This window comes from Trichosurus vulpecula, chromosome 1 (assembly GCF_011100635.1).
Source record: "Trichosurus vulpecula isolate mTriVul1 chromosome 1, mTriVul1.pri, whole genome shotgun sequence".
NCBI classification, from domain to species: Eukaryota; Metazoa; Chordata; class Mammalia; order Diprotodontia; family Phalangeridae; genus Trichosurus; species Trichosurus vulpecula.
The window spans coordinates 205,334,188-205,349,498 of NC_050573.1; the positions used below are offsets into that span (position 1 = coordinate 205,334,188).

Consider the following 15,311-nt stretch of genomic DNA (forward strand, 5'->3'; position numbering starts at 1 on the left):
GTTCTTTTTTAAAAAAAATTTATTTTTAGTTTGCAACACCCAGTTTCACAGGTTTTTGAGTTCCAAATTTCCTTCCCCTCCCTCCTCTCCCCCCTGACCCCGAGATGGCATGGAATCTGATATGTGTTCTACATATACCTTCACATTAAACATATTTATACAATGGTCAAGTTGTAAAGAAGAACCATGATCAATGGAGTGAATCATGAGAAAGAAGAAACAAAACCAAAAAAAAGATATAGAAAAAAAAAAGAGAGAACAGATAGTTTCCTTCAATCTGCATTCATACTCCATAGTTCTTTATCTGGATGTACATAGTTCTTTCCATCATGAGACCTTTGGGGCTGTCTTTGAACCTTGTATTGCTGAGAAGAGCCAAGTCTATCAAAGTTAGTCATCACAGAATCAATATGTCTGTGGCAAAATGGATAATTTTGATTATGTTAAATTGAAAAGTTTTTGTATAAAAAAGCCAATGCAACAAAGATTAGGAAAGAAGCAGAAAATTGGGAGAAAATCTTTACAACTAGTGTCTCTGATAAAGGCCTCATATCTAAAATATACAGGGAACTGAGCCAAATTTATAAGAATACAAGTCATTCTCCAATTGAGAATGGTCAAAGGATATGAACAGGCAGTTTTCAGAGGAAGAAATTAAAGATATCTATAGGCATATGAAAAAATTCTCTAAATCACTATTGATCAGAGAAATGCAAATCAAAATAACTCTTAGGTACCACATCTCTTGTGTCAGATTGGCTATCATGACAAGACAGGAAAATGACAAATGCTGGAGAGGGTACGGGGAAATTGGAACATTGTTACATTGTTGGTGGAGTTGTGAACTGATCCAGCCATTCTGGAGAGCAATTTGGAACTATGCCCAAAGGGCTATAAAAATGGGCTTCTCACTCAGCAATACCACTTCTAGGGCTGTATCCTAAAGAGATCACACCACAAGGGTGAAAGGGAACCGTATGTACGAAAATATTTATAGCAGTTCTTTTTGTGTTAGAAAAGAATTGGAAATCAAGGGGATGCCCATGAACTGGGGAATGGCTGAACAAGCTGTGGTATATGAATGTAATGGAATATTATTATGCTATAAGAAATGGGGAAGATATGGAATTCAAAATAATCTGGAAAGAGCTACATGATATGATGCTGAGTGAGAGGAGCAGAACCAGGAATATAATATTCTAAAAGGCAAAGATTTATAACCAAGGATAACTTATCTGCAAAGCTAAGCATCTATAGGGGAAAATGGATCTTTGATGAAATAAAGGATTTTCAGGCATTTCTGATGAAAAGTCCAAAGTTAAATTGGAAATTTGAAATAAAAACACACATAGAGGATTTTGAGAAGATGGTGGAGTAAGATAGTAAACACCAGGTTCTCCAAAATTCTCCCACAGACACAGTAAAAATATTTCTTTAAAAGGAATTTTGAGCAGCAGAAATTATTAAAAGTGGGATAAAGCATTTGTCCTCCTACCTAAGACAACTGAGAAGGACCTTAAGACCCAACCTCCAGGGATGAAGTTTTGTCTAGATCGATGGGCAAACACCTCCAGGCAGACTCCCCTGAATCAACAACAAGCCCCAGGGGCAGGTAGCAGCCTCAGCTTTGGGAATTTTCACATCACAGACAGTGTAGGGGTCAGATAGCTGAGCAGAACAAGATTGAAGGATCCTCCCCAGATGCTGGGCCTCCAGGCACAGGTTTGCTGACTAGACTAAGTCCAGGCAGCAACTGTGGGCAAAGAAGAGTGAGCACACTCCTGGTGAATGCCATCACAGAGGGTTTGATACCCTGCTGGTTGTAGGTATTCACAGGAGAGTGTAATGACTGGTTTGAGTTTCTGTTCCAGGGCAGAGAGGTGAAGTGAAGTTTGCAAGAGGGAGGGACCCTGGGGGTGTTAGGATTCTTATTTAGCTCCCTCAATACCCTTTGAAGACCATAAGCCTCTGAAGGGACACTTGTTTTTTCTCCCCTTATTAAAATATTTCTGAATCTATGAAAAGGTAACATTTCAGAGTCAATTTAATGAATGGAACATATTATTAAATTATTAAATTATTTTACCAATAGTGTCTCAAGTGGCTTTAAGCACTATTTTCTTAGATGACCAGGGAAAATATAGAAAATTTAATATTTATGTATTCAGTTGTGTTAGATTATCAAGTTTTGAGCTGTAGTAGATATTTTGATTGGATCAATGAAGCTCAGTTTCCTCACCCATAAAATGGGGATAATAATTTTTGTTGTTTCAGTTGTGTCCTTCAAGACCTCAGTCGTCTAAAAGTATCCCCTTTAGATTGTAGTGTACCTAGAAAGGTAGATTTATTTGAGCTATTGGAAGGAGTGGTATGATGTTGTAGAACTAGCATTCTAATAGAGTGAAGGAGGCTTCTGTATGCATACATCATTTTCACCACTCACAGATTAATTAAACTTCTGTTTGTGTCTTGACTATTCTGTTTCTAGCCTCCCCTGTTTGTTTGGCTCCAGTCACCCACAGGTTAGAAGTTGGTTCCAATCCAGTTGACACTATATATAGTTGTGTTGGCAACCAAAAATGGGCTCCTTAGCACTTAGTCAACAAGTGCCCTTGACTAGTTTGGCTTTTTCCCCTGAACTGAATGCTGTTTGTATGTTGGACTGGAGTAAGCTTGTTGGCCCCTTTACCTTGCTTCCCTTGCTTAAGCAGACTGAAAGAACCTGTGCTTTCCCCGGCGTACCTTACACCCCCGCAGAAGCCGGATGGTTAAAAGCAGCTCCCGTTGGAGCCAGAGGCTGCTATAGCCACAGCCACAGCCACAGCCGAAGCAGGGGCTGCCAGTGGCAGAGCTGACCTACGGGAGGAAGCTGAACAAGGACTTCAGGCCAGTGGGTAATCTTTTTACCATAGAGGGGGAAGCATGATTTTGCTTTACGCAATCATGCTTCTCTGTAGCCTCCTGGTTACTCTTTCAAGGCATACTTATTGGGCCTGGAAGCTTTTGATCAATATATCAAAATGGGGTTGCTGGTTCATGGGTTGGTTACTGTGGAGCCTAAATATATGTTTTGATTCTTCTGCCTTCTACTTTGAGAGTTTCTTATATCCGGCGGTTCCGAACCTTTCAGACATGTTTATGATCCTATTTGAGATTATAAACTCTGCCCTCCTAATACAATAGTTCTCTTTTTTTTGTTGTCTTCTATTTAAATTCAAAGTGAACAAAACATTTTTAAAAAGTTCAATGTGTACTAACAGCACTTTATTTGGTCCAGATAATTTAAAAAAATTTTTAAAACAGTCCAAAGAAACCTAGAAAGGTAGATTTATTTGAGCCATTGGAAGGAGTTGTATGATGATGTAGTCCTAATTCTAATAGGGGGAGAAAAAACAAGTGTCCCTGCAGAGGCTTAAGATCTTCAAAGGGTATTGAGGGAGCTAAATAAGAAAAACAGAGGTGTTAGGAATGGACTGATTCTGTTCTAAGGGTTTTAAAAGGAGAAAAGGAAGGGAGAGTAAAAGAAGGAATATGCTAGCATAGATCTCTTTGACATCAGAAGCATCAAGAAAGAAATAGAACTTGGAGTACCTAAAAACTGTTGTTAGTCCTTTGTTCTCAGAGAAGATAAATGATATCAGGAGGGTGAGGTCCTGACGTGCAAGTGAATTGGATTTAAGTGAGACAAAGCTGTGCAAAGTCATCAGACTCACTCTCTTCTCCAGAGTCATCTGATTCCAGCGGCATGACATAAGTCAGGATGACTGGAGATGCAGCAGGAGACCATGGCCTTTTTAAACTAAGGTCTTTCCCAACTCTCAGTTTGTCTGAGGCAACACCCATTCAGTGATTAAAAGGTAGGCAAGAATTAAGGCAAAAGATGGCCTAGTTTGCCTACTCAAAAGAATCAATTTGGGAAGGGAAGACTCTCAGGGTTTCTGGCCAGAACAGAAACAATTGCTATTTATGCTCACTCTGGAGCCATCAAAACTCAAAACAATGAGCAAATGAGGCTTGGGCTGAGACCTATTATTGGCCAGTCAGTCAGAGCAAGAATGATTTGGGTTTAAAGGCATAGTCCAGTAGTTCCAGTTGGATTCAATGGGCTCTATCAAAGCCTGGTTTTCCAAAGATCTGAAAAAAAGAGTGTACAAACATGGAGGACTGAGTGGGGACAGTGGGAATGAGATGAATCTCATTTTTATCTGAATGGACAAAAGAGGGTTAAATACACACACATCTGTACACATGCATACATACTCAAAGAATTTAGGGTAGAAAAACATCAAACTCAACAGGAAAAATGTGGGGATAAAGTGAGAGTTAAGAAAGAAGATAATTCCAAGGAGGGAATTGTCACAATCAAAACAAACTTCCTGATCCTAAGGTGTCAGTTAAGAGGGGGAAAAAGAAAAGAACTACAATCTAAATGGGATACTTCTAGACAACTGGGGTCTTGAAAGACACAACTGAAACAACAAAAATTATTATCCTCATTTTATGGGTGAGTAAACTGAGGTTCATTGATCCAATCAAAATATCTACTACAGCTCAAAACTTGATAATCTAACACAACTGAATACATAAATATTAAATTTTCTGTATTTCCCCTGGTCATCTAAGAAAATAGTGCTTAAAGCCACTTGAGACACTATTGGTAAAATAATTTAATAATATGTTCCATTCATTAAATTGACTCTAAAATGTTACTTTTCATAGGTTCAGAAATATTTTTTTCTATTTTAATTTTTCTTCAATTTCTTTGCCCCATAAATATTTGAAGAAAAGTAATGAAATTCTTACTTTCAATTAATAAATACTATAAAGATAAGTTCTTCCAGAACAGTTGGGTGAGATACCAGAATGGTAACACACCCTTAGCTATGCTGCTAATGGATAGAATAGTGGCTTTGGAGTCAGAAAGATTTAGGTTCAAATCCCCAACTGACATTTCTTAGCTGTGTCATCCTTGACAAATCATTTAAACCTCTCTCAGCTTCAGTATACTGGTCTGTAATATAGGATACTAATAGAACCTACCTCACAGGCTATTGTGAAGATAACTTAACACCATATAACATATCATAACATAATGGCTTTAGAAACCTTAAAGCATTATACACAGTGTCCCATAAATAGTTTCAAGTTATCAGCTTAAAACTGCACTAAGACTCTGGGAGCACCTTATACAAGTGTTAGCTGCTACTATCAACTACTCCCTTAAAAGAAATTATTTCCTAGCAAGAAGTCAGGAAAAAAGGTTTCCAACAGGAAAAACAGACTCTAGACAAAAAAAGGTCCTAAGTTATTACCCTTTTTAATGTAACATATCCCTTTGGCAGTCTGGTGAATCTAGGATTGTTTTAGAGACAGCTTAAACAGGCTAAGGAGAACTGACTTCTATTTTCTATGTGTGCCTCTGCACCTTGAAAATCAGCAAACTACAAATCAAACTTTGATTTATTGTTTTGTTGATCATCTAGACTTAAGAAAGTAAGGGGAAAATGTTAATAATGCAGATTAACTTAAAGGAGTGGCAAGCAAACATCCTTTAAAAAAAATGAGCCAGTTATTATACATTTACCAGCACACCCTTCTCAAAATAATGCTTGTAAAAGTCTAAAATAAAATATATATGGATGCAAAGGAAATCAGTTTACTGAAATATAGTTCTAAATATTTTTAAAAACCAAGTTCATGAAGCCCAGGTTAGGCACCCTTAATAGGGGTTTTATATAGTCTTATAGATAGGATAGTATAGGAACCTTGTCCTGGGGCTCTAGTTTTAGATGAATGACATTCAACTGGTAAGGCTGGAACTTCTGAAAAGCAAGAAATTATCAAAGCCTTTCCTAAATAAATAATAGTTCCTCTGGCTACTCTAAAATAATTCTGTTCACTCAAATCCTGGTAGTTAGGTCAAGCTTTCAGACTTTTTAACAATGGAGCACCCAAACTCACTCTGAATGCCCTCAAGTCTTATGAATATACATCTTAGGTGTCTCAATCTTAAAGCTTGCCTGAATTCCATAATCAATCAAACATTAATTAAGCACTTACTATGTGCCAGGCATAAAATGTAAGAGATGAAAACACTGCTTAGAAGGATACCTGGCCAGGCAACCAGAATAATAATGCTAAAGTGGTTTGGCAATGTCAGAGTTTCACAAACAGATGTATAGATTAATCTAAGCAGACTTCAGGCATTTACTAGTGTGTTGGTAAGCAAAATGGGCTCTTAGCACTTAGTTGGCTTTTGTCTCCTTTGAGTAATTCAGTGTATTTCTTTGAGCCTTACTAGGTGCTAAGCCCCAGGCCCAAACCCCTATTAGATGTAAAACCTATGTGGGTGTGGACTGGTAACTAAGGTGGGGCCCAAGGTGGGGCTAACTCAGGGGAGGGCCTAGTTTTACACGAATTTGAATGATAGGTTTGGGACAGCAAAGGCTCTTAGACCACGTGGGTTTAAGTCGCCTCTTTGTGACGATTTTAGGTCACGTGGGTGAGTCGCATGTGTGACTCACCCCTGACACTGAAAAAGATAAAAAAGCTATTCTTTGGAGCTCTTTCCCACAGCAGTAGTGGCGCAAGTGACTCTGGGCCAGTCCTCGTTATGAGCTCCCGGGCTGAACCTAAATGTTGGTAACTATGAATCTGTATTTGGTCTGTCTGTCGATGTTTGTAATTTGTTTGTATTTGTTCTGAAGTTCAGGGTGCTGGCTTTTTCCCCTGAACTAAGTGACTGATATTTGTACGCTGAATTAAAGTAAGCTTGTCAACCCCTTAAACATTGCTTTCCTTACTAAAGCAGATCAAAAGAACCTGTGCTTTTGCAGTGTGCTGGCAGTTTTCTGGGTGCTGGCTGTTGGTGGATCTTACACCCCCACAGAAGCTGCTAGCTGGATTGTTGAAACAATTAGTTAGCTTATGAATATGTAGGCTGCGTCATCTAGCCATTTCTTTGCTTGCCTAGATCCTATATTTACCACCATGGAGATGTCACTAATCAATTTACTAGGATCCAAAATTATTGGTGTCTTGTACGCAGTTCTATAGAAATAGCTTATAATAAAGATAACTATATTTTTGTCCACTATAAGTAATAGCAAAATTTAACACAAGTCAATTTCATAAATATTAGGAATTGCAAAAAATTTTATAAACCTACCTTAGCTCCATGTTTTTCTGTGTAGGCCTGAAGTTTTTCTGATTTGTAAAACTGTATCTAAAAAAGATCCATTTTAAAAAAAAAAACTTGATAAATATAACATTAAACAATGCAATACACAAAAAATTGAAAGTAATATATTACACAAAGAACAGAATTAGGTCTTCCTAACGTGTCCTTGAACAAAAGTAGTCCTTTTGCTTGGATATAAAGGCACAGCAAAGAAATACATAGAAGTGGTTATTAAACAAATGTTTCACTCCTTTATTAAGCCCCAAGCTATGACCTTTTTATGATGATAATAAGCTGGTGACATTCTCCTAATCCTTAAATATCTATTGTATCATTTTAACAATCAAAGATAGGAGAGTTAAAACTTTTCAGAAACATGATGGAAAGTACAGGCAGGCAGAAGAGTTTTTGTTTTTGTTTTTGTTTCTTAATGTCAAAGAAATATATAAGATACTGTGTGTGTGTATATATATACATATATATATATATATGAAGATTTATAAAATTTTTAACAAATACAAATTCCAATTTTCTTTACCATACAATACTTTATTCCCCTTAGCCTGCTGCCTGCATTTTATGATATACCACTTTTGATTAAAATTGTGTTGTTTATCCTTAGTTTTCAAAGAGGAGATCATGGGGTGATGTCTTGACTTGCTGTGAATTGTATTTAAATGAGGCAGAGTTGTGCAGTTTTCGGCCCCACTGTCTCTTCCAGAGTCACTGAAGTCTAGTGGCAAGACAAAAGTCAGAATGACTGGCAAAGCAGTAGATGACCCTGGTATCTTCCATGACTGAGCAAGCTCTAAGCCCTTCACAGTACCTGCTTTAGCCACTTTCATGGCCATTGGAACAAATTGTTTTCATCCACCCCTTTTGATGGGTGAATAGGTGGGGGGAAGTCTTCACATGCTTAGGGTAGCCATTCCCCTAACACATCGACAATTTGAGGCCTGTCAGTTACCGTTAATCTGGTTTAGAACCTGGTTTAGCCCATTTGCCAAGACAGTTTAACTGGTTGTAGCCACTGCATGCTATAGCCTCTTGGAACCACAGATGGGAACTGGGTGAAGGTGGTGACCAAAAGTGGATGAGCCTCCCTGAAAAGGGCTTGGCAAGCCCTTACACCAGAGATGCTAGTCCTCCCTGAACACCCCATACACCCCAATTATAATTATAACACTTCTTAACTTGTCCAACAAACTTTCACTTTTTTTGTCTAACTCCTCTGTCTGGCCATCGTTCCTACCCTAGCCTTTGCTCCTTCAATCAATGTACCACTGAATTGTCCATACCTTTATCTCTATTTACTCCTCAGTTCCTTCTTCTTCTCAGGCCCTTTATGAACAGAGTTGAACAGCTGTACCCTTTATTTTCTATAATAGTCTTTGTTTAATTTGAGGATGCTGTACCACTTCACTCCACTGTTTATCACCTGTCTACCTCTGAATGACATTTATTTACATTAAGACTTTATAATGCCTCCTTTATACCCTTGTGGAGGAAAAACAGTCACCATAATCATTTTGCAATAATTAGACTGACTAATAATATGGGGACCCCTCCCCACCCCAACCAACTGCTATTGGAGAAGAAACATAATATAATGAACTATGGAAGGACACAGTAAAAAGTAGATAATGCTATAACTACTATAACAACTATTTGCTTTTTGGTCTAGTTATGGTCTAGTCTAAATGGTTATCTCAACACTATAATTAAGTCTAAAGTTTTGTCTAACCTCTTTTACAATTGTAAAAGTATTGGTTCATTTCCCCTTGTGTCCTGCCCTTGAACAGGGAATATCTTTTCATTCTGTTAACAAACTCTGCCAGCTTTATAGCAAATATTCTCCCAGAAGACTGTTGGTGCCTTTATCCTTGAACAAGTTCCCCTCCTTCTATTTCTCCCTCTGCTGTGAAAGTATTGCCTATCTATCCTAAATTACCACAGAACGCTGCTAAGTGGGCCCAAAAAATTATAAAAATTAAATTGGTGCCCCAAGAAGTTGAAGCAGTTTCCTTAGCACTTCTTTGCTTTCACTTGGCCTATCTTTGACCCCAGCTGCCTGGTATGCCTTTCCCAAGGGATCCAAGTCCTCTTGGAAGAGAAAATTCCCTGGCACAATCATGACAACTTCTATTGATTTCTACTTTTCATATATTTTAGACTCTACATTTAATATTTTAATAGATAGCTTAAGGTCATTTAACCCAAGGGCTCTCCCTTAAATTCACAATCACTTTTTAGGGAGATGAAGTAGTGATTCACAAGCAATCCTAGGGTAAACTTTTTGGAAATCATAGAAATGACATCATGGTTTAAAAATAAAAAGAATAAAACCCTCATTTTTTTCATTTTCCTGTTTCCTAAAAAAAAGTTTTATATACTTAAAGAGCTAATGTCAAGATTTATGAAGACAAGAAGACTGAATCTGAAATTAAAATAATATAAAATGGAAGGTAAGCATTAGTCATTAAAGATATCTTCTGATGAAAAAAATTATAAAAAATATCTTTTCCAAATTCATCCTGAGATTTGCCAATAAAATTATTAGAAGGTATTATGTTCCCTGACAAAAGTCTATAAAAATATACCCTAGTGCTCTCCATTAAGTAAAGTTTGCTTTTGCAGATGGAGCAAATATAAAAAAAAATTAAACTCTGCCTTTGTGTTAGGGAGAAGAGAGGAATGGGCATGGCTAGCCAGAGCAGAACTAAGGCTGGGAGTGTAAACCCCAGGCACATGGAAAGGCTTGTAGCTTGTCCTAGAGCAAAGTTCCCATTGCAAAGACTACCCCAAATGGCACGTAAGCATATGTGCTGAACTTTAAGGATACAGTGAATATGGTTGCCGACTTCCAACTTTCTGATACATGTACATTCTACAGGCATCTAGATTGGAAGGCCTAAAAGTGAAACTGGAAAAAGAAGCATCTTCTAATATCTTATAATCAAGGAAACTCTTCTCAATTAAATCTCCTAAATCTAAGAAATGTTTTCAGAGGCTATTACTGTTTACAAAAAAATATAAAAGATATCCAGACTACTTTAAATGGCAACAATTATGTCTTCTTCATCTATAAACATGTATATACTTAAGTTTATAACTGTAGAGCTCAATGAAAGAAATTTGGCTTGTATTTTCTTCTTATTCATTCCAAGTTAGACATTCATAAAAACAGGTTTTTTTACATAGTTACAGGATTATCTTTACCTCGAAATAAGTTAATCATTGTTTTGCATGCAAAGTGCAATGTTTTGTTTTAATGTTTTTAAGATGTTTTTCTTCTGGTGGCTAAATAATATAAGAATCCTTCACCTTTACAAAATGGAAAATAAATGCAATTGATAAAAAAGAAATCTGAGGAAAAAAATTCTGTTTTGTATTTATTAGGATATTATGGGAAGGATCAACTTATATATCACATGTATTTTAGAGATGAATAACATAGAAAAATCTCACCAGCATGATCTGATTTATTCTAAGAGCAGAGGTTAACCTAGGGTCTATAGCAGGAATTGGAAGCCTGTGGGCTTGAGGCCACATGTGGCCCTCTGGGTTCTCAAGTGCAGTCCTTTGACTGAATCCAAACTTCACAGAACAAATCCCCTTAATAAAAGGATTTGTTCTGTAAAACTTGGACTCAGTCAAAAGACTGTACCCAAGGACCTAGAAGTTCTCATGTAGACTCAAAGTCTATAGACTCTATAGACTTGATAGTTTTTGTTTTGTTTTCACATTTCCATGTAACTGGTTTCTTTTGTAATAGTATGTATTTTATTTTAGGCATTTAAAAACATTATTTTGGAAAGGCACATAGGCTTCACCAGACTGCTAAAGAAGTATGTGCCAGGAAAAAAAGCTAACAAAATAAAATCTCTGCTGTAAAGAAATATACCTAAACTTTATTTCTAAACCATGTATTAATCATTTGGGACACATTTTCATGATCATGTGATTGAAATTTACATGCTCCCCTGTATCTAAAGATTTATCAATCATACAACTCTAAAGAGACAAGGACAAAGTATGGTTTGGGTGCTCTAGAATTACTTTGTGGTTTGTTGAAGCATATAACAACAACGCTTATAAAATATTAATAACGAATGTCCTAGAATGAAGTCCTTGGACTTGCTGGACCAAAAGACCTAATCAGTTTTCCTTGAAAAGAAAAGACTTCATTCCCAGAAATGAAAGACTTGGTCATACTAATGGTGCCCAAATTAAGAGTGGAAATATCTTTGTTTAATTTAGTTAAGAGAAAAATCTTTTTTCACCTTTGACCAGATTAAAAGGGGAGTAGTGAAAGAAGAAGTGATTAGTTTCAGGATACTATCTTCTCCTAGGTGTGTTTGCATTAACATTACTATGTGGTAAATAAAAAAACCCTAAATTGAAACTATGTTTAAACTTGTGTTTTACTTTGCTGTGGAATTTTGTCTTTAAGAATATATGAAATGGAAATTTCTTCAGTCAAAGAAAATTCCAATTATAGGGGAAAATCCACAAGCAGAAAAGTTAGCATAGTTAATAAATAATCTGGCAGACTTTGGCTAAAATCCCTAGTATAGTTTTTTCCTTCCACAAGATCAAAGTTGTGATGATTCAAATCACTTTCTTGGAATACCTAAATCCTTGAAATTTCTAGCTTCTAATTTAATTTCCAATTTGTAATTGATATATTTGGGGAGAAGGGCAATAATCCAATATGATTAAAAAAGAATGAAAAATATCACTAACCGTCATCACTACCCAAATCTGACTTAATATTCCAGGAACAGGTGATGTAAGAAGCTCTTGGTGCATAAACAACAATTGCCTGTGGAGAAGAAACGCATTAATTTTAAAATGGAATTGTTCATATTCTCCTTGTTTTTACTTAATTTTGCAAATTTAAAAACAACTGAACTCCCTTATTACTCAGTCATTACTTATAACTCCTTAAGACCAACTATTACATAGTTTTTTGAATCGGCTTTCAGATGGCTTGGTTGGTTACTGATAATACAATATAAAATTCCTCTTCCTGCCCTTATGCTTCCTATTTCTCATCCATGGGACTGTAGCAACAATTTGGCTAGCAGCTGTTGTGGCGGTGAAAGACCAACACAAGCCCAACAACAAGAACACTGCCAGCACAGATTCTTTTGATCTGATTTACTAAGGAAAGTAATTTTAAGGGATTAACAAACTTATTTCAATCCATCATACAAATATCATTCACTTAGTTCAGGAGGAAAAGCCAGTACCCTAAACTTCAGAGCAAATACAAACAAATTACAAACACACACAATATAAACATACTAGCTCACAATTCATAGTTACCAAAAAAACATCATCTGGCTTGACAAGCCAGAAGGCTCTTAGAGCAGCTGCCCAGAGTCTCCACATCAACACTCCTCCAGGAGTGAGAGCCCCAAGCAAACAACTCTGTTCTCTCTTTGTATACAGTCCTTAGCCGTAATCCAATAGACTAGAATGTCATTAGGTGCATACCATTGGCTCTGGTCTTAGTAACTCCCCTTAGGGCCCTGGAGGCTTCCTGCCTCTCAAACTAGCAACCTAATTTGCTAACCAGCCTGGGGCTTCATACCTAATTAGTAAAAGGGCTTAGGCCTGGGGCTTAGCACCTAGTTAGACTCAAAGACACTTAATTAATTTAGCATTCTAAAACAGTAAAAAGTCCTACCTTAATTACCAATACAGGGACCTAGCTCCATGTTTCAGATATTTTCCAAACTTTTTGGATTCTGAGTTGCACCCCAAGCATGGAAATGAGATGAACCCCAGAATTGTAGGAGATTGAGTTAGAACATATATTTAAAGCTGGCAGGGACTTTAAAGGTCTTCCAAGTCTAATTTTATCATTTTATAGAGGAAGAAACTGAAGTTCAAGAAAGTTAAAAAAAAATATTCTCCGGGTCATACTGGTAGTAAGTAGCAAAGCTGAGATGAAAATCTAGATCTACTGACTCCAGTATCATCCCACTGGACCATGTGGCCTCCAAGACTTGCTTGAAGTAATGAGAAGCAGAGCCTAGAATGCAGATCTCCAGAATCCTATTATAATTCTTATTCTACTAACACTCTTTGCTGAACTGACTTCAAGGGACTAACTCCAGAACATCTCCTGCTTGAGAAAATAAGATTCTTGAGAGCAGACTGTGTACCAAGGCCTTTGGAGCATGCATCATTAAAAATATTTTATATATTTTTGAAATTATGTAATTTTTTAAAAAAACATTAAAGGGTTAAAGAAAGTAGATTTCCAGGTGGACAGTGAGTAATTTTTTTTGAAAAGGGGGTATTAGGCCAAATAAGTTTGGGAACCTCTGGACCAACCTGTGATAATCCTCTTTTTCTGGCTTGTGCTTTTTCTCACAGTTCATCACAGTGTGGATGCCATGAATTGAACTGGTGAGAGGGGAAGGACTTCCTTTCCCTGCTTTCCCTCTTTTTTACCCAGTGTCTTCAAGAAATGGGCCAATAAGTGTTTGTTTCTGTTCTGTTTCATTTGTCTTTCTCAGTTTTAGGTGTAGGCAGTTATCCCCACTAGACTAGGAGTTCCAGTCACAGAGTTGAAGTCAAGACTTCAGGGAGGTGTTACAGCCAACCAGCCAGACATCCCAGCAAGGAAGCCCTGGAGAAGCCCAGGTGCCTGAGACTTGAGTAGAAGAGGGATTTTGGACTTAGAACTGGCATTCTGAGAAACTAAAATGAGGCAGCACAGTATAGTGGGCATAGAGCTGGTCTGGAATCAAGTAGACATGGAGCCAAGTAGGGCCTCTGGGACATGCTAGTTCAGTGACCTTAAGCAAGTCACTACTTGGTGAACCAGGCAACTCTTTAAAACTGTATCTTGCAGAGCAGTTGCCAATCTACACTGTTTTGAGAATTCCTTATACCAATGAAATAACAGGTTTAGACTAAAAGAAGAAACAAAAAATATGTAGCACCTCTTAGAATAGTGCTATTGAGGGTAGGCATATAATAAATGTTTCTTAATTGCAGCAGAAAGTAATTTACTCAAGTAACTGTTTTTGAGAAACAATTTACAGTACAGAATCATAGAATTTGGGAGCTACAAACTTCCTACTTACATACACAGAAAGTGATACTCAAAAAGGTTAAATGACTTGTCTTGGTTCACATGGCTAATTACCCTAAAAGTTATTTTTACATTCCAAAAAATTCACTAATAGAAATTTTTATCTCTGGAGTATCCCCAGGTAGGTAATTCTGAGCTCCTTACCAAACTTAACATGGTATACTTGGTTGAAACTAAAATTGATATTTCCCTGTTTTTAGTAAATACACAAAACGCTTAATTTTTTTTATACCTCTTATAGATCCCCAGGGGTCTTTGGACCATACTTTAAGTACCTACAGGAAGGTCTTTAGAGTTTTTGGTATAGAGTCTAGACTGAATTATGGAAGGGCATAGACAAAAACCACACCAACTCTGGGTTATGGCAATAAAATCACAGGCCCACTGGAGTGCTAAAATGTTATAGAGGACAAGTATTTCATTTGTAAATTTCATATTTCTAAAATACCGTCTTTCCAAGAAACACAAACCCCAAAGATCATAAATGCTTTTTTTACCTGCACATCTTCATCTGTGTGCTTCTAATCTCTGTGTCTGGCACTTGATTACTTAGTACTACCTTGACAACACAAAGCTTTTGTAGGTTTGGAGGGTTGATGAAGAACAGGGACTGTTGCCCAGAAGTACTCATGTTTTCTGCTCACTGCATCAGCGGGCAACCTGGCCTTTTAAAATTAGAAAAGTAGCAAATTGCCTCATCAGCAACAGGAGGAACAAAGACTCTAGATAACTACTTCTATTTACAATATCATGTTGCTGGGATGCCAACTAGTAAGTTAATAAAATTCAAAATTCAATATTGAAATTTTTTCTTTGAGCTTTTTACCGAAAGTTCAGAATATTAAGATAGTAAATCAAAAACAATAAAAGAAAATTTAATCCATGCGAAAAGGTTAAGATCTTATCATAGTTATTTAACATGCACCAAATAATTATTATTGAACATAGGATAAACTTTGTGACTCCTCCTACTCCTATAATTATTTTTATTTCCCTCTTCAGTTTGTGGTTCAGTCA

The 15,311-nt window shown here is 36.8% G+C and overlaps 1 protein-coding gene across 1 annotated transcript in view; it reads right to left on the reverse strand.

Annotated features, from left to right (window-relative positions):
* The window catches only part of C1H18orf63 (chromosome 1 C18orf63 homolog), a 55,888-nt gene extending 40,963 nt beyond the window's left edge, over positions 1-14,925 (reverse strand). Inside the window, exons 1-3 of the mRNA XM_036742002.1 lie at positions 14,792-14,925; positions 11,927-12,005; positions 7,169-7,225 (exon numbers count right to left, since the gene is read on the reverse strand). Of these exons, the coding sequence (XP_036597897.1) occupies positions 7,169-7,225; positions 11,927-12,005; positions 14,792-14,925 (270 nt within the window). The remainder of the gene's footprint in view (positions 1-7,168; positions 7,226-11,926; positions 12,006-14,791) is intronic.
* Positions 14,926-15,311: the final 386 nt, after the last annotated feature.